The sequence below is a fragment of the Triturus cristatus genome, chromosome 2_2, assembly GCF_964204655.1.
Source record: "Triturus cristatus chromosome 2_2, aTriCri1.1, whole genome shotgun sequence".
NCBI lineage: Eukaryota > Metazoa > Chordata > Amphibia > Caudata > Salamandridae > Triturus > Triturus cristatus.
Window position 1 is genome coordinate 1,188,621,161 of NC_140582.1, and position 23,982 is coordinate 1,188,645,142.

At 42.9% G+C, this 23,982-nt stretch overlaps 1 protein-coding gene across 3 annotated transcripts in view; it reads left to right on the forward strand.

Moving 5' to 3' along the window:
- Positions 1-23,982, forward strand: part of ALMS1 (ALMS1 centrosome and basal body associated protein) — a 205,365-nt gene that overhangs the window by 83,955 nt on the left and 97,428 nt on the right. For all 3 annotated transcript variants that reach the window (XM_085642774.1, XM_085642775.1, XM_085642776.1), the window contains one exon: positions 12,013-12,143. In XM_085642774.1, the coding sequence (XP_085498900.1) occupies positions 12,013-12,143 (131 nt within the window). The remainder of the gene's footprint in view (positions 1-12,012; positions 12,144-23,982) is intronic.

Here is a 23,982-nt window from a genome sequence, read left to right on the forward strand (position 1 = left end):
AGAGCCTCTGCTGCAGTTCAATGAGGCCCTCATAGACGTTCTGCAGGGCACTTGGTCCAAGCCCTCCACAGTTCCTCCTGTGGATCGGAACGTGGCCCGGCGCCACTACCCTGCTCCGGGCGACCCCAGTTTCCTGTCCCAACACCCCACCCCCGAGAGTCTGGTTATCCAGGCCTCCACTTCCCAATCCTCCTTCCCGTCCGCCCCTCCGGATCGGGAATCCAAGAGGCTGGAACAGTTCGGAAAGAAGCTGTTCTCTTCCCTGAGTGTGGGCCTGCGGTCTTTGAACACCGCTTCCCTCTTGGACCGTTTCTCCCACTCTCTGTGGGATACGGTGGAGGACGTACTGCCCCTGTGTCCGGAGGAGGCCCGGACTCGTCTCTCCCGGGCGTTTGCTGACGGGCGAGATGCAGCACAACATGCCATACGCTGTGGACTAGACACCACGGACTCGCTGGGTAGGGCGATTTCCACCATGGTGGCGCTCCGACGCCACGCCTGGCTGCGGTCCACGTCTTTTTCGGGGGATGTCCAGAGTACCCTCATGGATATGCCCTTTGATGGCACTCGCCTTTTTGGTGAGAAGGCGGATAGTGCGCTGGCTCGTTTTCAGGACTCCCGGGCAACGGCCAAGTCCTTGGGTCTCTCTGCCACACGGCCGCAAACTTCCGCCTTTCGCCGCTGGCCAAGGAAGGGGCGCCTCTTCACGTCCGCCTAGCCACCGGCCGCAGAACCAACCTGCACGCGGTCTCAGACGTGGATTCCGCCGTGGCGGTACTGGAGGACAACGTGCCGGTCAATCCACATCCACCCCGGCAGCATCCTCCTCAAAGCCCTCCTAGTCCGAGCTTTCAGGCCCATTCCACGCCAGTGGGCGGCAGAGTTCGCCATCACCTGCTCCACTGGCGATCCATCACTTCGGACAGGTGGGTGCTGCAAATCGTCCGAAGGGGCTACTCCGACCCCTCCAGCCATGCCACCGCAGTGCCACCGTATATCGGAGGATCACTTGAATCTTCTGCAGGAGGAAGTTACGGCCCTCTTGGCCAAAGAGGCCGTCGAGCGCGTTCCTGGTCCAGATGTAGGCCGTGGTTGCTATTCCCACTACTTTCTGGTTCCCAAGAAGGGCAAAGGGGGCCTACGCCCTATCTTGGACCTCAGGAGCGTCAACGCCTTCCTCCGGAAGGAACGGTTCAAGATGCTAACTTTAGCTCAGGTTCTGGCTGCCCTCGACCCTGGAGACTGGATGGTAGCGTTGGACTTGCAGGACGCCTATTTTCACATCCCCGTCGTGCCGGCCCACTGGCGTTACCTGCGGTTCACGGTGGGTCAGGAGCACTTTCAGTTCACCGTGCTCCCCTTCGGCCTCACCAGTGCCCCTCGGGTGTTCACGAAAGTGATGGCGGTGGTCGCAGCTCATCTGCACACATTGGGGGTTCCAGTCTTCCCCTATCTCGACGACTGGCTGTTGAAGGCGGGCTCGCCCCAGCAAGTCATCTCCCACCTCCAGACTACGGCCGACCTCCTGCATTTGCTGGGGTTCTCCATCAACGTGCAGAAGTAACACCTGAGACCCTCCCTGAAGCTCCTCTTCATCGGAGCGGTTCTCGATTTGGCGCATTTCCGGACTTATCCTCTGGAACAACGGGTCCGGGATATTCAGGCTCTGATTCCCATCTGTCGGCCTCTATCCTGGGTTTCGGTCAGGTTGGTGCTGCGGTTCTGGGGCTGATGGCCTCCTGCATCCTGTTGGTGCATTATGCTAGGTGGCGAATGCGGGCTCTGCAGTGAGACCTGAAGTTTCAGTGGGCCCAGCATCGAGGCAACCTGTTCGACCATGTCTTGATCTCGGAGGGCACTGTGAAACAGTTGCAGTGGTGGCTCACGGACCGCGATTGGGTCAGGGGCAGATGCCTCTCCCTACCCCAACCGCAGCACGTAGTAGTGACGGACGCGTCCCTCTTGGGATGGGGGGCCATATGGGAGAGGCGGAGATCAGAGGCCTCTGGTCTCCGGCGGAGTCTCAACTCCATATCAACTTGTTGGAGCTGAGAGCGATCCGGCTTGCACTGTAAGCCTTCCTTCCCTCTGTCCGGGGAAGTGTCGTGCAGGTGTTCACGGACAACACCACCGCCATGTGGTATTGCAACAAACAGGGCAGGGTGGGGTCGTGGACCCTTTGTCAGGAGGCTCTGCGCCTCTGGACATGGCTGGAACACCAGGGCATCATCCTGGTGGTTCAACATCTGGCGGGCTCTCTGAACGCCAGAGCAGACGAACTCAGCCGCCGGTGCATGATGGATCACGAATGGCGTCTGAACTCGGACGTGGCGCCAGGTCTCTTTCTGCAGTGGGGAGAGCCTTGGTTAGATCTATTCGCCACTGTAGAGAACGCGCAATGTCAGCAGTTCTGCGCGTCGGAATTTCCAAGGCGGCACTCGCTCGGAGACGCTTTTCGTCGCTAGTGGAGTTGCGGTCTGTTGTACGCCTTTCCGCCTATACCACTTCTGCCCAGAGGGCTGAAGAAGATCAGGCGCGACCGGGCCCAAGTCATCTTAGTGGCTCCGGATTGGGCATGAAGGTACTGGTATCCCGAGGTACTCAGTATGTCAATCGATCCTCCGATATGACTGCCTCTTCAGGAGGACCTTCTGTCGCAGCAGCAGGGGACGGTCCTCCACCCGAACCTGTCCAGTCTCCACCTCCATGCGTGGAGATTGAGCGGCAACAGTTGATGCCATTTGACTTGCCTCCTGAAGTCTGTGATGTGATTCTGGCAGCCAGGCGTCCCTCCACCAAATCGGTATACGCCTGCAGGTGGAACAAATTTGTGGCATGGTGCACAGCAAAGGCTGTGGATCCCCTTTCCGCCCCTCTTCCTGAGGTTCTACTCTTTCTTCTTTCTTTGGACCAGCAGGGCCCTGCTCTGGGCACCTTGAAAGGTTATCTTTCTGCAATCTCTGCTTTCTTACGGCTTCCTGATCAGCCTTCTCTTTTCAAGTCCCCTGTTGTTTTGCGTTTTCTTAAAGGCATTACTCACATGTTTCCTCCTGTCCCCTTCGTAATTCCCCAGTGGGATTTGAATCTTGTCTTGACCTTTCTGATGTGCGCTCCCTTTGAGCCCCTTCACAATTGTCCACTTCGTCTTCTGACTCTTAAGACTGCTTTCCTGGTAGCTATCACCTCGGCTAGACGGGTGAGTGAGTTCCAGGCTCTGTCATCTAATCCTCCCTTTCTTTCTGTTCATCCGGACAAGGTTGTCATCCGGACTCGTCCTTCTTTTCTTCCGAAAGTGGTGACCCCCTTTCACATCGGGCAATCGGTCACTTTGCCCACCTTCTTTCCGCCTCCGCATCCTTCGAAAGAGGAAGAGAGGCTCCACCGTCTGGACCCCAAACGTGCGCTGTCCTTTTATTTGTACCGCACCAGACAGTTACGGGTGGACGACCAACTTTTTGTTGGATACGTAGGTGCTAAGAAGGGGAGAGCCGCACACAAGCGGACCATCTCACGGTGGGTCGTCTTGTGTATAAAGGTTTGTTACTCCTTGGCGAAAAAGGACCCTCCTGTTGGGTTGAGAGCCCATTCCACCCGGGCCATGGCGGCGACTACTGCCCTGGGTCGGGCAGTTCCCTTGCAGGACATCTGTCAGGCGGCGACGTGGGCCTCACTGCACACGTTCGCCAAGCATTATTGCCTGGACAGCCAAGTCCGGAGAGATGGCTTCTTTGGCCGTTCTGTTCTCCAGGACTTTCTGGTGTGATCTTGGTTCGCAGACCCTCCACCGGGGTTGGTATTGCTGGGGTATCTATTCTAAGGTGAGGAATCTAACTAACGTGTTTCTTTCAGATGAACAAGTTACTTACCTTCGGTAACGATGTATCTGTAAGAAACATTAGTTAGTTAGATTCCTCACCGACCCACCCATCCTCCCTGCTCTGCGAACCGGCATCTAGGGTTAAGATCAACCTGTTCAGGGCCCTAGACTTTTTGGCACCAGTGTCGGTCCCTTGCATGGCTCTGCGTTCCTGGCGCGGAAAGCTATGTACAAGAACCGACGTCCGCGCGCGTGGGCGGCGTCTAAGTACTCCGACGACGTCATTCCGGCGCACGACGCCTACGACTGACGCGGAGCCGCAGACGACGCCTAGCGACGCGCAAGGGGTATTGCTACAAAAATCTTTCCGGATCCAGCCTGACGCCTGGGGATATTCTAAGGTGAGGAATCTAACTAACTAATGTTTCTTACAGATACATCGTTACCGAAGGTAAGTAACTTGTTCATCAGTCACACACCAGATATCAGTCACACACCAGATTTTCTTATACAGAATCTCTGCACTGTGCACCTGTCAGCAGAACCAAAGAAGGGCAAAGTTTCCCTCTCATTTTCCACACATATACATGTAAACATCAAATCACATTCCTTCCCACATAAATTCAAAAGCAAACACACATTTCTATTGGTTAAACATTTCAACCCTTTCCAAACTACATGAATTTGAACCCTTCCCCAATCTGCCTTCTGCCCGTTACCATAGAAACAGGTCATGGAACACTGTACTGAGCACACAGGTCACAAGTTCAGCACACAATGTTGCTAATCAAGACAGCAAGTGTGCTTGACTTTTCAACATATCAGCTTATCATATATAATGTTCCTTACAATCAGTTTTTGTTAACCAATAAGAATCATGCGTTTAAAAAACAGAAATATACACCCTACCTTTCAGTGTAGAAGGTTGTCAAACAACCAATGATTTCTTGTCTTTTTTCAAAATTGCATCTTAGCCACCATTTTAGAAACATCTTACTTTCCAAACTGCCATTTCATTTACAGAGACCATCTGAGTGCATCCAGACCTCCTTTCAAGATGCTTAGAGTGTGGATTGTGGGACACAGCTATATTTTCTGGAGCCAAAGGTATGCAGAAAACAAAGGCATTCACAAAGACCTAGGTTTGCCAAATGTAGACATTAAATGGATTGGACAGAGAGGGTTAAAGTGGCACCAATTGATGCCATTGGTGAAATCCTTCATGCAAATCCAACACCCTGACCTCATAGTAGTGCACTGTGGTGACAATGACCTAGGCACTTTGACTGGGGTAGGTCTGGAAATGCTTATGAAGGACACCTTTGCAGAACTGATTTCACTTTTCCCCAAAACTGCCTTTGTGTATTCTAACATATGCCAAAAGCAGAAATGGAACTGGTCCGATCATTTTTGTCCACAGATTGAGGAAACATGTGAATAAATCTGTTTCTGCTTTTCTCCGAGACTAGAGAATGGGGTCCATTTACAATAACAATCTGCGCTTTCATATGCAAGAAATGTATAGGAGAGATGGAGTACACTTTACTGATGAAGGAAACAGAGTCTTCCTCAACAACTTTAGACTCTGTATAGGTACTTACTTATAAGTACCAAAAACTCTCAATGAACACAACAGCTCTTTTTAGAGCCACTCAAAAACAAAACACTTAAGCTTGATCTTTATCTCCCAACAATTTCAATTCTTTTTCCTTGGATCCGCGCACCCTGCGCGCATTTCAACGTTTTTTTGTTTGTTTTTTTTTAAAGGGGGCCCCAGGGGGTCCTTCTGGGACCCCCTAAGCACCTCTAGAGGGTCAGAGTATTTCCACTCTGCCCCCTTTATATGTTTTACACACTTATTCCCCGTGCTTCTCCAGCCTCGCTTCTACCGAGGCAGAAAAGGGCCGCCAACCATTCCTGGTTTCGAATGTAGAGAGACACTCGACAGCCAATTAGCATTCAGCGCACGATCGGGAGGGCGCACGCTCGGTTCGGGGAGGGTGCGCTTACGGTGCGGGTAGGGTCCGTGGATCCTCCCCGGCCATAGATATATATGTACATTTAACTCTAATTTTTTCAGGAACTACTGAACGGATTCACACCATTTACGCAAAAGGCACGAGTCTGAACTGAGGACTACCTCTTTGCCAAATTTGGTGCAATTCCGCTCAGCGGTTCGGGCTGTAGCTGTGACAACAGATCCTATGGGAAATTGCATGGGGAAAACGCGTTTTGGGACCCCCCTTTTTTCTCGGCCCCGCTTGAACAATCACCACAAAACTTTCAGGGTAGGAGCGGAGCTGGCCAAAAGTTTGGAAAATTTCGCGAAGATTCGTCAACCGGCGCCAGACTTATTGGGAATAGAATGTTGCGGATTTCCTATGGAAAATAGGTCCTAACTATAACTATCTACTGGCGACCGCCAGTAGATAATATATATACATGTATATATTTATATATATACGAAGAAACGGACCCAGATCCACTCAGTGCAAGGTAATTTATTTTAGACCATAAGTGTACCACGCACCGTCATAATGTGTTTCGGCCCCAACACGGAGGCCTTGATCACATGACGCATGTTGTAGAAACCATGAAATTTAAAGTGCAAGTACTCACATCACGTGACCATCGGGCCAATAGACATAGAAAAAATTGCCATGTGATAACAAACCGAACTCGGTGACTACAAGGACTTGAAATATTGATACAATAGTTACCAACCTCGGCGACAGATGTGCAAACCACAATTGTGCAAATACAAAATGTGCAAATTTCATAGATGTTAACAGTCCCTGTGGACAAACTCATACTCAATTGGAGTAATCCACTATGATAGTAAATGTTTTTTACATAGTGCTGTTTAGCCAATGCATAAACTATAAAATATATACAATATATGTTACTCAATGTGATAGCAGCAATAATAAACAAGTGTGCAAACTGGGCAAAGTGCAATTTTCCGCAAGTGCAAATGTAGGCATGTCATAATGTTCCCCATAATGAGGTAACAACTATATAACGTATAACATGTTAAAGTGCAATCACATCTTTTACCAAACAAATCTGCTGTAATACTGTTCCTAATGGAGCAGCAAACACCACACTTATTGTTCCCAGGGACCCCAATGCTAACACAAGATTTGCCAAGAGTGTCATCAAAATGTTTGGCCTAAAATATCATCGCAATCAAAGGAATTGTAACTGTAAGAACCATTCACTGAGCAATGACAGTTTCCCTAAGCCTCCCCACAACTCAGAACTGAATTACTTTACTGGAAGGGAATTGATATCAGCCATAACGATTGTAAAATTCATTCAATTTTCCAACTAAAAGCAAAGATTTCCAAGTCTCTAGGAGAGCATTAATAAATATCTATTGTTCCATAAATATTTAAACCATAATCTAAAAACTGCAATGATATGATCCCTGAAGCCCTATTAACCAAACATCTAATCTGCCCTAAAAGGTCACGAACCAGTGATGTATATATAGAAAAAAGAGGAGTAGGGTGACTTTGGGTTGAAGAAGAATAAAACGTTAATAATATATGCTAAAAATATGTACAAGAGCGGCAGAAATGGACAACCCACGCATAAGCCATATGTAAATGCGTGGCATGACCCACTCCTAGAGATGTCGTGCCATTGCAATAAACTACCTACCGGGGTACTAAGTGGAATTATAGACAGGTAAAGAGATCCTCACTTGAGTTTAGGCCATTCGGGGTTTTGGTATCTAACTCAAGGATGTACCTGGTCTCCAACTGCCTAAGCAGGGACTCACGGTCACCCCCCCCCCCCGGCGTAGCCGTGGGACTGCATCCACTACAAAATAGCTCAAAGAGTCTAAACAACTACCGTGGGTCTCTTTGAAATGCCTGGCAACTGGGTAAGTTGCGTCATTGTTGCTGGAGAATGCATTTGTGGACCTGCAATTTGGTACTACCAACATATTGCAGGCCACACGCACACTCCAGCACATACACGGAATATTCAGTTTTACACGTCAATTTTTTCGATATCTTTCCAGGAACATCACTGAAAGGAATTTTATATTTGGTCTTGTTCCTGCCCAATTTACAAGCTTTGCAATTGGCACACTTGATGAAACCTTTAGAGCTTTGTATCCAAGAATTGCTTGTGTTGATTTCTGGGTTACTCTTCACCAGCATGTCATTCATGGAGCGAGCCCTACGAAATGTGATGGCCAGGGATTTAGGCAACATGTCACCCAATACTGAATCATTACGGACCACCGGCCAGTTTCTATTGAAGATCATGCGTAATTTGTTATGTTGCCGGCTATAGGTGGTAATTAGCCAGGGTGGCTCTAAGTTGGAACTAGAAGAGTCAGGTGATACGATGGAAACAGATCTGTGTTCTAATGCTGCAGAGCGAGAGATGGAATTTGCTTTCCTAATCGCTATGTCTAGCATTTTGGCAGTGTATCCTCTAGCTAAAAAGCGTTGCCTACTCTCCAACTGGGCCTCCACATAGTCAGTGTCCATACTGCAGATCCATCTGATGCGCAGCATTTCCCCATAGGGGATACTGCGTATCAGATGGCCAGGGTGGTGACTGGTGGCATGCAGAACTGTATTGCCTGCCGTGACCTTACGATGTAGTCTGGTCTCCAAGTGATTGTCTCTGATAAATACTTCTACATCTAAGAAGTTCACAGATATTTTGCTCACATGTGCTGTGAATTCAAGATTGAGGTTATTCACATATATTTCTTCAATAAACACATTAGCTGCTGATTCAGACCCCTTCCAAATAACAAAAAGATCATCTATATAACGATGCCAGGCTACTATATGATTGTCCATAGTGTGACCGAAGCGGACCCTGAGGACCTGCTCCTCCCACAGTCCCATATGTAAACAGGCATAACTAGGGGGGGAGAAGCAAGCCCCCATAGCCACGCCTCTCATTTGGTGGAACACCTGGCTTTGGAAAAGAAAATAGTTATTATTCAAACATGTCTGAATCATATCAGTCAGCATTTTGTTGTGTTTCAACATGTGAACCGGTTTAGTTCGCAAATAATGTTCTACTGCCCTGATTCCATCCAAATGATGGATGCTGGTATATAGGGCGGTGACATCAAGCGTTATCAGTAGATAATCATCCTGCCAGGTTACAGTTTCTATTTTCCTCAAAAAATCCCCCGTATCCTGTAAATAAGAGGGTAAGTTCTTGACATGTTCCTGGAGTAAAAAATCAATATACCGTGAAGTTTTTTCCATCATGCTGTTTCTTGCGGAGATAATAGGTCTCCTCGGAGGTTTGACTGAGTCTTTGTGCACTTTAGGAATCAGATAAAAAACACGGATATGGATATATATGTATGTGTGTATATATATATATATATATATATATATGTGTATAGTATATATTTATATATATTTATATATATATACATATATATATCATTCAACAATTTAGTCCGTGATGGGGGGAACACAATATAGCTGGTGCCCGTGGCGAGAAAAGGACTATTTCTCGCTGTCAATATTTCAGCAAAAGATAAGCACACGGCACACACCTCATTGAATTTCAGCACTTTATTAGGACAGAGAGCTCTCCTACGCGTTTCGAACTTCATGTTCTTGCTCACGGTAGTTTACAGAGTCCCTTGTTTGTTTCACTTTATATACTCAGTATCCACTATTACCCATTATGAGGCATTGTGGTACTGGTAGTTCTAAATCACAATGTAACTTTATTGCTCACATTCTTTGGACCATCCCAGTTGTTGTTAACATTATTTTTTCAAGGCAGCATTATACAATTTCATGAATTGTTTTTACCACTCAGTCTTATGTAAATGTCATTTGATACAGCCTACTTCCGTTTTTTTATTTATTAAAACAGAGGAGGTTTGATTGTTAGATGCTTAATGATACTGGTATTGGTAATTATTCATCTGACCACAATTTCGTATTGGTGCCTCTGATGAATAATAATCATCATTCCTTCTGGGTTTATGATCAAGGCCCAGTGCCCAAGTTCACAATGCTATTGTTTAATATCCCAGTTATCCAGTATGTTTCACATTATTGCCATGTAGACATGGCAGTACGACTGTTATGTTCAACATTTGATGGACTGAGTGTCCCACTAAAAGACTGCTAAGTACATCTTATAGTCAATTGCTCTACCTTGCCTCGAAATCAATCGATAAATAAATTGTTGTAACAATGTTGGGACTAAAGGTGCCTAATACTAAAAAATCGAATTACATTTTCAAAGACAACATTTTCATGGAGATTATAATTTGCAGTTTGAATTTCATGAATTGTTTTTATCTCATTGAGTATAAACCAATTGTCAGTGTCCACAGATAATGTTCATTTTGTTTTTCATAGGTGAACATACATTTCATCATCTCCATTAAGACCCATGGGAGTCTTTGTTTTTAGCCTGATAATTAATTTCGATTCAGGGCGTCTCAACTTGAGTGTTCTATTTCCACCCCTATCATGTGGCTGGATAATCGCCAATCCAGAGTATTTCATATCGAGCCAAGTTTTACCTCTATGAGTGCCCATGTGTTTTGCCACAGCATATGGCATGTCTTTGTTGACAGTGGCTCGTATGTGTTCCAGTATTCTCTTTTTGAGTGGGCAAATTGTGCTGCCAATGTATCTTTTTCCACAATGGCACTCAATCAGATATACAACGTAGGTGGTGTTACACGTTATGGTCTCTTTAATCTCGAATTTGCACTCCTTAGGATCTGTGATTGATTTCAACTTCTGTCCTATCTTACAGGCCTTACAAACCATGCACTTCACAAACTCCTTTTGTCTTGATTGTAACCATAGTCTTGTCACAAAGTGGCTGTTTACAAGTGTATCGGATAGCTGTGGTGCTTTCCTATATGAGATCAATGTGTTGTCCCCCACTAGATGTCCAATGTCCGGGTCTTTTTTAAGGACACTCCAATAGGACACTCCAATACTTGGTTACAATTTGTTTGATTTTGAAACTCTCTCTGCTGTAGGTCAAAATTAGTCAAGGTATGTTTCCCGACTCATCGACTGTAGGTTTGTTATTACATTTTCTGTTTTCTATCAGGCTCTCTGCCCGGGTTTTTAGGCGTTTTGTTCACCCTGATAGATGTCTCTGTGTTTGTACCCTCTTTGAAGGAATCTTTTCTTGGTTTCCTTGAATTTAATTTCCATTTCATTTGGTTCCGAACAATTTCTTTTCACCCTTATCACCGCCACCAATAGTATTCTACATGGTTCTAGTTTTCATCCTCAATCCCTTAAAAAGAGCATCCCATATGGAAAATTTATCAGAATGAAACTTTGACAAAGACCGTGAGGTTGAAACGTGTCAGTCAATAAATTGTTTTCTCTTATATTCAATCCTGAGTGCGGCTTTACCTTTTTGTTGTGAGACAGAAGGATTTTGCACGTGTGTAGATAGATAGATAGATAGATAGATAGATAGATGTCAAGGTACATATATGCAGAGTTAGGTGTAGAAATTCTCTTAATCTGTACATGCCAATATTTTTGTCCTTGATATTATAGCTACAATATTAAGATAGTATTTTAAAAGCATGCGGCTCCATAGGCACTTGAATGTGTCAACAAAAGGCTTTGACATTTTAAAGGAAAGTTGACTGGACAAAGTCAGTGTAAATTAATCCAGTCAGAGGAAGACACTGGATGCAACACTACCCATGAGCCGTTCAGCTGAGAGTGTCTTGGTGCCACATTTGACCATGAAAGTGGGTTCCCCCTTACACACTTAAAATACATCAGTGAATGTGTATATAGATGAGTCATTAGTGTTAATCTCGGTTTCTTTGTTACTATTGTAATTGGTGGCCTCCCAATAGCATTAGAACTCAGGAAGGGAATCTGCTGTTCATGTACCATATGCTTACCTTGTCGCAGGGAAGTTCATGTCAAAGGGTGGCGCATGAAGAATGTTCTATGTTTTCCTGTAGGTCAAATATCTTTTAAACATGCATTCTTAAACCAATGGTGTAAACTATTATGTTAGACACAACTAAAGGCATGGACCAGCCAGGATACAATTGGTGCTGTAACATAGTGCAGCTTTGAGTTAGGACATCAATGACTTCTGTTTCTGATTGATGCTGTAAAGCTCATAGATTTTAATGAACCTCTGTGATGCCCATTGTGTATACAGATATCTTTGTATTACAGCTGTTGTGAAGCTGAAGTTGGCTGGTCAGACGTTGGACTCTGAAGCAGATCTCAATGAAGAGGACAGGAGGAGAATAGAAGAAATCAAGACAGAACTGCTAGAGAGTGCCAAAAAAGCCGGCTCTGCCAAGGTAAGGTGGGGGAATCAAAACGAACAGCGGCAAAGCACAAACTGTACAAAGATACTGTCCCTCTGCAGTGAAAGTTATACTTCATTGAGCTAGCTAGGTCAGATTCCGGTGGCACTAAAGTAAAATTGTGAACTGAGGCTCTGACTCTCCTTTCGCGCTCAGTGTGCTGTTCGTTCTGTAACAGCACATTTTTTATCTCATCGCTTCGGTTTCTAATATTTCTCGCTAGCATTCACTTGATGATGATGACTTACACCCTCCCCACCACAGATCCTGCCCACTTGTCGTGTCCGAGTATGCAACATTTGTGTAGTAAATACATTTCTTGGAATTATAAAAAAACAAATACACAAAAGACTTATAACAGGGTTGTTATATGGGATTAAAATAAACCACACATCCATGTAGATGTTTTCAGAGTGCTAAGGGAATTACTTTGACTCCTGTCTAGCCAGTCGTAGACTAGGAGTGCCTGTATTCATTTCTATGGGGAGCTGACCAGCCACCAATCAGTTACACACTGCAGCTTACATTACCTACATCTGTACACCTTCTTAAAAGTTGTATGTCCGAACCAGAGAACGACATTCATTATTACTTTATTACCTGCAATTTGTTCTCAGATGTGGTAGTGATTGGTCCTCAGGTATTGCTACAAATATGCTCATTCACCTCTCAGGATGCATTTCAAGTTATTCTCACTGCCCATATGTAGCTGTTTATACAGGAAAGCTCTGTTGTCAAAGCCCAACAAGCCATGTAAGAACAAGTTTGTACTTACGCCTTCATTCTCTGAGGCTGAGCATGGCAACAGGTCCAAGCTCGAGCAGGACAGCTGTCCATACTATCTTGGTTGCTATGTTCTTGCGTCTGGTAACTTGTACCCTATGCTGTGCACGTGCTCTGACTAATGAAGTTTGCAACACCTCAGGCACATTCATAGCAAATGATTGCACCTGAGCTGATTGGTCCCATTCATTGAAGTTGTGATTCACAGCCTAGTTGGGATTTTGCATTTGCCTTCAAGACTCCATTATTTGTGAGTTTATATAAAACAAGGTAGTCTGCGTGTCCCTCTAATATGATTTGGAAGAATTTCCTTAGTCTCTTCGTCTTGGTAAGCAGAACTTACTTCTTACGACATATTACCACTCCCATATCTCTCTCTGTTACCGAGTACCTGATCTATGTGCACAAAGAGCAGATTATCATAGAACGCCTGACTCCTGCTCCCCTTCACTTTACCATGATCACTGACCTATGAACCAATCAACATTTCCTTGTCACGAATAGGCCATCCTGCACTTTATCCTATTCTATTCTGGTTTGTTGTTCTTGTAAATCGCATTGCTACCCGGCAGCCTCCCAGCACTTGAACCAATACCTCATTAGATAGAACCACAACGGGGATGAGGAAACCGGTTCCTAAACAGCCAGGTTTTCAAGGTCTTGCGGAAGGAGAGTTCACGGTCCAATTGACGTAACTCTATCAGTAAGGTGTTCAAGAGTTTGGGGGCCATGTAGGCCATTGAGCGAACTCCCCATCGGGATCTAAGAATCTTGGGGACATGCAGCCGGTGTGTAGAGGATGATCTGAGAAGCCTACAAGGAGTATATGGGGAGGCTAGAGATCTTCATCAAATGCTCCAGCTCTCTCACTTCCCCCATTCAAGGCCATACTCAAAACATACCTTCTGTAGCTGCAACAACTGGACTAATTTGGATAGCAGCCCACTCCCATCTTATCAGTGGTTGAATCTGCATCATCCCTTTCCCCACCCCTTGTAAAGACCCATGTATATTAGATTTTACTGTGCCGCATCACCATTACACACACCCTTCTGCCTGGCTCATTTCCTTTGCAGTTTATGCCTTGCTCTGTAAATCCTGTGTAGTTGAAATGCATTTGTTCTCAGTTAAATGCATCTATAAATTCTCAAGTATTGCAAAGCAGTGAGGTCTGGTGCACATTTTGTTTTTAGCCATGAACAAGTCCTACTGTTTCCTTTAAAAAAACATATGGCATTGAGATTGGCACAATTGGAGTTCTTTCCAGTGGTATTGGGCCGTTAGTGCATCCAATCACAGAGAAAAAACTGACATGATTATATGATATGATGCAAAGGGAGGAACAGGATCAAAATAGGCCTTTACTTAAGTCTGAGACGGATGTCACAGTCTCATGCCTCTCTAGACTGCACAAGACCAGAGTGGCTCCTGGCATCTTTGGCTAACACTCCTTATTGAAGGTTGAAGTGTCATCTTGGTACATACGTGCCTTCTCTATATCCCAGTTTGGTCCTGATGGCTCCCTTTCGGCAGATGTCTGTGTTTTCAGCCATACCTTGAGCAGAAATAAAGAGAAAGGCACAGGGGCAGAATGCCTGTGTTCCAGAAGATGGGAGAACTACATATGGACAGACTTAGGAGAACATAGGAGAGTAAGTGTGAAGTAAGACGTGCGGTTGAATATGAAGCATTCGAAGGAGGACAAAAAAGAGCTGCATTTACAAGATTGAGAGGGTAGACAAGAACAGATTTGGCAGACAAGGATAATTCGGCAGGAGGACAACTCTTAGACAAGTTGGACAGTACAAAGTTGTGTGCAAGAGACAGCTGGAACATGAAGAAAAGAAGAGATGAAAAAAAGAGCCCAAACGCACTACTCTTTGTGCAAGTTTCATTGCTCAGTACACACTGCTCACCACCATACATTTCGCACGGCTCAGTGTGCATCGTGCACTGTTGACTTCATTACTCTTTACATAGTGTTCATTCCATACCGCATGTTACTCAGTGTGCTCTAGTCACTGTTCAATGGAATCTGTGCACTTTCCACTGATCAGTGTGCAACATGCATGATTCACTGATTATATACACACTGTGCCCTGCTCATTGCACGGAGTGTGCTCAGTGAGCACCATGCATGGCTCACTGCTCAGTGCACGCCTCTTACTCGATATTGTGTACCTGCTTGACTTGCACCATGCACTGCATCAGTTGTTCTGTGCATACAATACACGAGGTGTAAATCAAGTACATAATATACTTCATATTGAACGTGGCTGTGCTTGTTTTTTAAATGTCTTTTTTTTTTATCTCCCTGTGAGTTTTAATCTGAGTTAAGACCAAGTTTCATTGTCATCAATTATAGTGATGTATTTAGAATCATGGTCATGTGGCATCACTTCCTGGGATTCAGGGGCATATGTCTTAAGATGCCACCTCCTGTGATGTCATCGAGGTAAATGGGTGTGTGATGGTACTTCCTCTACCCCTGGCATGTTGGTGAATTGATCCCTATGAGCTTCCGTCTGGAGCCCTGGATGGTAGGTGAAAGGTTGGCAGATGAGGAGCCTGGCCTCAGAGCGTCTAGTCTAAACATCTGCTCTGATTTTAAGTTCTGGTCCAAATGTGAGTGGCTGTTCTTCATTCGTCCAGGGAGTTAACCCATTTGTAGCAATACTAAAAAGAAATTGTTAGACCATGAACAGAGCGCTCTCTCCAAAACATTAGTATGTTTAATTGGATATACATGGGGGGGGAGGGGGCTCCTCATTTTCCACAGGAAAGAGAGGTTGGTACATCGAAATGTAGCAAGCGAAAGGAAATAGGAATTCTCCCTCTTCTGCCTCTGTTGGCATCTCTATTTCCTCTTGTTATTCCCGTCCTTCAGACTCGAGGAAAGAAACATTTTTTATTATTGTCTCAAATTATTGTAGAACAGAGGGTCACTTTTATAAACTTCAGCCGTAATAGCAGGGATGACTTTGTTTTGCAGACAAATTTATTAAAAAGAAAAGTGAGACTGCAGGCTAAGGTTTAAAGAAAGAATTAGCAATTATTCCGTTTCAATTGCGCGGTTGCTTGGAATATGAATAATTCCTTCCCCCAATCTAGTCTTTAGTCTGCCTGATTCAGCTGACACAGCCTTGTGTTTGCCAATGACAGTTACACTGGACAACACGTCTAGGATTGCCCTAATTCCAGTTCAGGAAGTGATTGTTTTTAATACTCCCAGCACTGCATGCAAGCATTAAAAATGTGCTCACAAAATCTCAGACCAAAAAGGGCCCATAGTGTGTTTCTTTGCTGTGTTGTCTTTTTAAGATAAAACTTCTACGGTAAGCTGGTCGCATAGCACCTAGAATGAAAGTTGAAAACCAAGATGAAAAAATATATATCGTGAAAGTCAGAATAGTTTAAGTAATTGTCATTTACTTTGAAAACCTAATGTTTTAATTTTTGCACATCTCAGATGATGTGTTCTTCACAACTCTTATAGTCTCTCTATCATTAAAACTAATACTAACCCATACATGCACCCTGACCTACTACCTAACCATAACTACAGTGAAAGCCATAGTCCCAATATTAGCCCTAATGCTTATAGGGCTTTTATCTCCCTGTAATCGTGCCCCTTCCTTCAATCTATCCCTACCCTAAACCCTCACCCCAAAGCTCACCCTGATCATACCCTTAAAATACCCATAACCTTTTCATAAACTGAAACTAATCAGAGAAACACATTAAATTGTTGAACTACTTTTAAATTCTATTTTTTCTCGTTTTTCTATTTTTTTACACATTCTCGCTTTCAAACTTTATTTTTCAAATTTTGAACTTCATGCAAACCTTTGACGTAATGTCAGATAGGTGTGACCCTCATGGTCCTGATGTCTGACAATAAATAGCAAAAGAAGAAGTTTTTAACTCAGCTTATTGGCTATTTCTGTGTTGGAAATTCTAGCTCCAGTACCGTTTGTTACAACTGATCTTTTGTGTCGGAATTCTTTATTAAGAAATTAAAGGTAGAAAAAATTCATAAAAGTACAATACATCATAATAGACCCAAAATAGTCTAGTGATATTACATATACGATGCAATATAAAGAAGAAAAAGTTACACATAAGAGAAGAGGGCAGGGGGGAAGAAGAGGGATGAAATAAAAGAAAAGAAGCTAGCAGTGGAAAAGAAGGATAATGAACATAGTATGCTAAAAAAAAAATACTAACTCTGATAGATTATAACCAAGGAGAAAGTTAGGCAGAAAAAATTATGAAATGAGCGAATATATTTATAGTCACTAAATTATTATATGTATAAAATATGGAATATGATGTATATTGGGATGATGGAAGGTCATGAAGGATAGTAAATAAATAAATAGATAAATAAGAAGATAATTAGGGAAATAGTTGAGCAAATAGGTGAAATGGGGAGAGAAGAAAAAAAGAAAAAGAAGAAATTAATAATATCTCCTTACCCGCAAAGAGAAGGCAAGGATGGAGGGAATAAAGAAGGGAAAAGACAGAAAGGGAAAAGAAAGATATGGGGTAGGTAAAAGTAAAAGGAGAGATAAACGTGAACTAAGAAATGAAAGGGAAAGAGAGAAGGTAAGGCGATAAGAGGTGAACATTCAAGAGTCTTGTAGAAAAGAAGTCCACACTTGTTAAAATATTTTTTCTTGATCCTGTAGTTTATATATTATATGCTCATGTGATGCCGTCTGAATAATTGCGACCATCCAATCCCCTTGGAGGGAGGGTTAGGAGATTGCCACAGTCGACGCTGAGGATGTGTGATGCCAGGTGAACTCCCAAGATCATGCAGTAAAATAATAGAAGAGGTAAGGGGGAGTTGAAGAAGAATAGTTTCATTTAGTGTATCTCCTACTTGTGTCCAGAAATGTTGTATAGAGGGACATTCGCAAAGTATACGGACACAATTAACTCCAGAACATCTCCAACACTTGAAGTGTGGTAATAATCCTGCTCGTTGCAATTTCAATGGTGTCCAGTACTTGTCATGTACATTTTTAAAAAGACAGAATTTCAGGTGCGCTTCACGAGTAGCCTTGTCCAGGGCTTCCAGTATTGCCAGACAGGCATCTTCGTCCATAGTAATATGTAGGCTATCCTGCCATTTCTCGCGAAGAGCTTTAAGAAGTGGTTGTGAGTATAGTCTATATACTATGCAATATAATCCTGACATTACTCCCTTATGTTACACCCAAGTATGAAGATAATCTAATATCGGGGAAGATTCTAACGTCCAGGGTAAAGGACCAAAACATCTTCTCAGGCAATGCTGTAGTTGTAAATGCTGTGAAGCTTGATGCCAAGGAAGGTCAAATTCTTCATGAAGAAGATCAAAGGATTTCAATTCACCATTTATTATAATCTGGTCTAATGTCTGGATTCCTCTGGAACTCCAATCAGTCCAATAGAGCGCTCAGCCATTGATTCAAATGCTTGAATTCCCCCATATTGGGGCTTTAGAGTGCAAACAATGGGCAACCCCTAAAAGACGATGTGCTCTTTGCCATGCTTGATATGTAGCATGAAGCACATGATGTGAAGGGGAAGTTCGAAGTTTACGAGTACGGTATAAGAAATTAAGACCATTGTCACAGTCTAGTATTTAGTGTTCAGTGGTGACCCAATTGTGAGAGATGTAAGGCTAAAGAGAAATGTTCCAACAATGGTATACCTAAACCACCATGTGAACGACGAGCCATTAACTTTGCAGCAGTTGGACGAGAACGCATAGTTCCCCAGACAAAGGCCCGTATACGGGAACCTATGTGACGAAGTGTGGTCAAAGGTACTACAATTGGAAGCATTGCTGGGACATAGGTAAACAGAGGTAAAGTAACCATTCTTACCGCCTGTATTCTTCCTCACATGGAGAAGCCCAAACGCGACCATTTGGCAAAATCAGTTTCCATTTGCGCTATATGAGGTGAGAGGTTATCTGAAATCATCCCCTCTAGTCCACAATTAATCAGAAATCTTAGATATTTTAATTGGGACGATTTCCAGCAAAAGGGATATCCATCAATTGAAGCCTCGGTGGTACCAGAAAAGAGTGGAAGGGCTTCACTTTTGTCCCAATTCACCTTATAACCAGAAAGGGCTGAGAATTAATTAATGATCTCAAGTAAAGTTGGTAAAGAAGGGGAGAGATCTTTAAGAGTAATGAGGATATCATCAGAGTATAAATATAGTTTTGATATTCCTTCAGCTATAGGTATACCCCAAATTTGCGTTGAATGGCGAATGAGTGAGGCAAGGGGTTCCATCGCTAATAAGAATAAAAAGGGGAATTAGGGCCATCCTTGGCGGGTACCTCTTCGGATTGGAAAGGGGTCAGAAAGAAAAGCTCCACTGTTGACTTGGGCTATGGGATTGTCAAGTAGTAAGCGGACCTTGGAAATAAACTGATGTCCTAGACCAAATCGTTTCATAGTGGCAAAAAGGTAGACCCAGTCAATACGGTTTAAACGCTTTCTCTGCCTCCAAGGAAAGAGCGATCAAATCTTCCGTCATTTCCTTTGCAGACCATAAAGTATGTACTAATATTCGGAGATGATTTCTAGAGGAACGTCCTGAGACAAAGCCAACCTGAGAATGGTGTATTAGGGAGGAGATAACTTTGCGGAGTCGTGACGATACAATACTTGCCAAGATTTTAACATCGCTGTTTATTAAGGAGATGGGGGGTTGGCTACTACAAGGATGCAGATCCCTGCCCGGTTTAGGGATAACCGCAATTAATGCCTTATTAGAAATATGACCAAGAGAGGATGTTTGAACAGCCTCATGATAAACAGAATGAAGAGTGTCAATTGTTTCTACCACAGACCATTTTTAATATTCCGCAGGGAATCCGTCTTCACCTGGAGATTTGTTGTAAGGCAATTTGGAGATGGCTGTAGCTACTTCTTCCATAGTGATATCACCACTAAGTAAATGTCTGCCCTCATCTGTAAGACATGGAAGGTCAATATTCGCAATATATGTGACTATTTGATCTTCAGTTGCTGGATTTTCAGAAGTGTAAAGTACTTTACAAAAGGATGCAAAGGTATTTACTATTTTTTGCGGTTTAGTGAGAATTTCACCAGATTCTGTTCGTATTGCAGATTTAGCCATGTAAGCTTCACGTTGTTTCAATTGAGCTGCGAGTAATTGGTCTGCTTTTTCCCCTTGTTCATAATGTCTACCTTTTAGACTTTGAAGAGCATATTTTGCTTTGGAAGTATATAGATTATTAAGTGCCATTTTAGCTAACTCTAGGCTTTTGCGATTGGTTACAGTAGGAGAAAAAGTATATAAACGAGTAAGGGATATAATTTGAGCCTGAAGGTCAATACGATGCAGGGATGCTGGCTTATTGGCCGTAGCTGCATCTCTCATTAGTTGTCCGCGAATGGTTGCTTTAGCATCCGCCCAAACGGTTTTACAAGAAGTAACTGATGATTTGTTATTAGTTAGATATTCAGAGAGATAAGAACGTAATTGTGTTTTACCCTGAGGTGAACGGTATCTTTGGATGTTCGTACTCCATGGCTTTTGACCTGGAGAGGTTAAACCTACTTCCAGAGCAAGAAGAACTGAAGAATGATCAGAGACAGCAGCTTCTAAAATATGAGATTCAGTAGTGATTGAAACTACTGAATGGGAATTAAGAAAATTGTCTATCCTAGATTGTGTGCCATGAGCAGAGAAAAGAAAGGTGTATTCCTGATCTGAGGGATGACAGATGCGCCAGTGATCTGTTAGACCATGATCAGCTGTTTTATCATTCAAGAAAGCTCTGTCACCAGCATTACATCTGTCTAAGGGTCCTGTGCTATCTCGAATCGTGTCACGAGTCGTGTTCCAGTCGCCCCCAATGATGTAACTAGATGCTCCAATCTCCACGAGTAAACGGTTCAGGTTGAGAAAATAGGAGCGTTTAGCACCTGTTGGGGCATATACGGAGCCAAAACAAAAGATCTTTTCTCCAATTTTTAACTCAGCAAATACATATCTGCCCTCTAGATCAATCCAGGTTTTGACAATTGTGATAGGTAAAGATTTGTGTAAAAGGATGGCCACACCACATTTCTGTGGCTGGTTCCTCTCAGAAGGGGGTTGTGTTGTCAATTCGCAATGAATAACTTTTCCCACCCAATCTCGCTGTAACTTAACTGAGTCCAGAGCATCTAGATGAGTCTCTTGTAAAAATGCGATATCAGTTCTTTTCTTTTTTAGATAAGAGTACTTTTTTGCGTTTTATGAAGTGCGTGAGGCCATTAACATTCCATGAGATTATGCGTAATGGATGAGAGAAAGAGGATGTGTTCACTGCCATATGTGCGATGGAAGTGTAAAGAGGTTAATTTAGAAGAAAAGTTGATGTAAGTGATAAAAGGTGTAAAGTTATGAGGGTGGTGAAAGTTAAGAAGGAAATAAAGTGTAGAAAGGCTGGACAAGTACTGGGGAGGTGTCATGAGAAAGAAGAAAAATAGAGAATAAGAAAAGAGACTATGTATGGGGAAGGAATGAAGGAGAGGAGATAATAGATTCTGGGCAAGGAGAAAATTAAACTATAAGAAATGTTCTAGAAAACTCAAGGAAGCTAAAGGGTTGTGAAAGAGTGAGTTAAATGTTATACAGAAAAATAAGCAATAATAAGAAAAAGAGAATAAAAATATAAGGGAAAGAGTGGTATATGTACTGTGTAGGGATAACACAGCATCACTGGGATGGGATCGCTTACTGCGGGTCTAGGCTTTCGGGCTATTCGCACCAGAGGAGCCCCATCCGGCGACAAAGTCAATGATAGAAGACATGTTCATAGAATCCAACAAACTTTTCATATGATAGTAGTAGAGGTTCAATCTTAAATATTAACATAAGTAAATATTATCATAGTTAAATATTATTTTGTCTAAATAATGTCACCATATAGTTAAATAATATCATAAATAAATCTATGACTTTTAAATAATAAATATTGTCATAGTTAAATGATATCATAAATATCGATTAAATAAAGAAAGAGGGTGAGGAAGAGTGTGAAAAGGGATTGATAGAAGATGAGCGTGATAATACTTAAAATTCATATCAAATTCATCACAAATTCATAACAAGTAAACTATCACTCATGTATATAGTTTGTTATCCTGATTGTCTATCAGATAAAGTTTAATAATATATAACGAAAAACATAAGTAAATAGGCTTTGGAAGGAACTATGAAGATAAAAAAAGTGTAAACATATTATAATGTTGAAGTAACGATATTAGATATTTTCCTAGGTAAATATTATCATATTAAAATTTATCATAGCGAAATACCAGCACAGGGTAGTTAGATATCATCGTAGTAAAATGTTATCAAAATGAATTACTATCATAAATAATAATTAAATAAAGGAGGAAAAGAAGGAAATATGTGAGAAGGAATTAGGAAAGATGGAGCATAGTAATACTTATAATATATAATAAATTTATAACAAATTCAACATAAATAAGCTGAAATTCATGTGTATTGTCAATTATTTAAGTTCTTTGAAATGCAAGGTTTGACAATACATAACGAAAAGAAGAAGAAAACAAGCTTTGGAAGAAATTTTAAGGACAGAGAAGTGTTAATATAAATATATATATAGGAGAATATTGTCAAAAGGGATAATATGAACGAAGAGAATTAAAAAATAATTTATATATAAGAGAATGAGGAAGAATTCAGATACTCATCTAATCGCCAGATCCGAAGGTAGCAATTTTTCATTAAATCATCGATTTAGAATGGTCAACTATTAATCAAGAATTCACGGCACATCCTCCTCAAATGAAGGAAGGAGGAGACATTTGAACATAAATAGGCATTGTCTCTTTTTTGTGCGGAGAGTGATATAGTCTGAGGAACTGAAGAACATATATTCGATCTATTTCTCCATCAACATCTTCTTTTCCGATGGACATCAAGACAACGGATTTTAACACAGTTCAGGTCGCATTTTCCTCTGATGAAGGAGGTTTTAGAGGAGAGCCTGATTTGTCCCTGTCTCTTTCCTGTGTGAGGGCAGCGACTGCCTGAAAGGCCTGAGCTCGGTCTCCTAAAGGATGAACACAGCGGTCTAAATCTCGGCCCCGCCACTGGGATCGGCCTTGATTATGTCGAAATCCACTCGCAGATGTCGTAGGATTTGTTGATGAGAGTGGAGTTCCAAGTTCTTGTGAAGACATAATATATTCCATGCTCTGAGGAGAAAGATTTTCTAGGAAAGTACGAAGGAATAAAGAACTCCTTTGAGATCCCGTCTTTGGTAATCTTCAAACCCGCGGGCTCAAAGAGGCCGTATTTGATATCAAGCTGCCGTAGGCAGGGTCAAAGAGAGAGAAAAGGCCTTGCGACGATCATTAGTTTCTTTAGAAAAGTCAGCAGGCAATCTGATCTCATGACCTTCGAATGTATATGCGCCATGAGTACAAGCAGCTACGATCAGTAGGCGAGCCTGTTCATGTCGTAGGAAGCATACTATAAGTGGACGTGGTCTCATATTTTTCAATGTATTGGGTGGACTAATATGATGAGCCCTCTGCATTTTCAATGGTGGATCAAAGGTAAGACCTGTGAGCTTTGGAAGGGTTTCTCTGAAAAAGAATTTGGCGTCTGGTCCTTCATTCTTCTCTGGAAAACCAAAAAGACGCACATTGTCTCGGCGGCTTCTATCTTTCAAATCTACTACTTTACTTCTTAGGAACAAAAGGTCTTGATCTCGGTCTGGTATAGAGTCAGGGCAGCTTTCTACTACAACCACCCATGCAGTGAGGCCATCCATCTGGGTTTGGAATCCAGCTATATCCGAGCATATGGATTTAGTCTCTGTCGTGAGGGTAGATATAGAGGTCTCCATACCCTCTAGTCATCGACCCACAGCAGAAATTTCCTGTAGAATCCGCTCCATGGTGGAGTCCGATGATGTCATTATAGAATTAGATGGTTTCTGAGTCAATGAAGTGACACTATTCATATCTGTGTTGGAGCGGCCTTGGTTTAG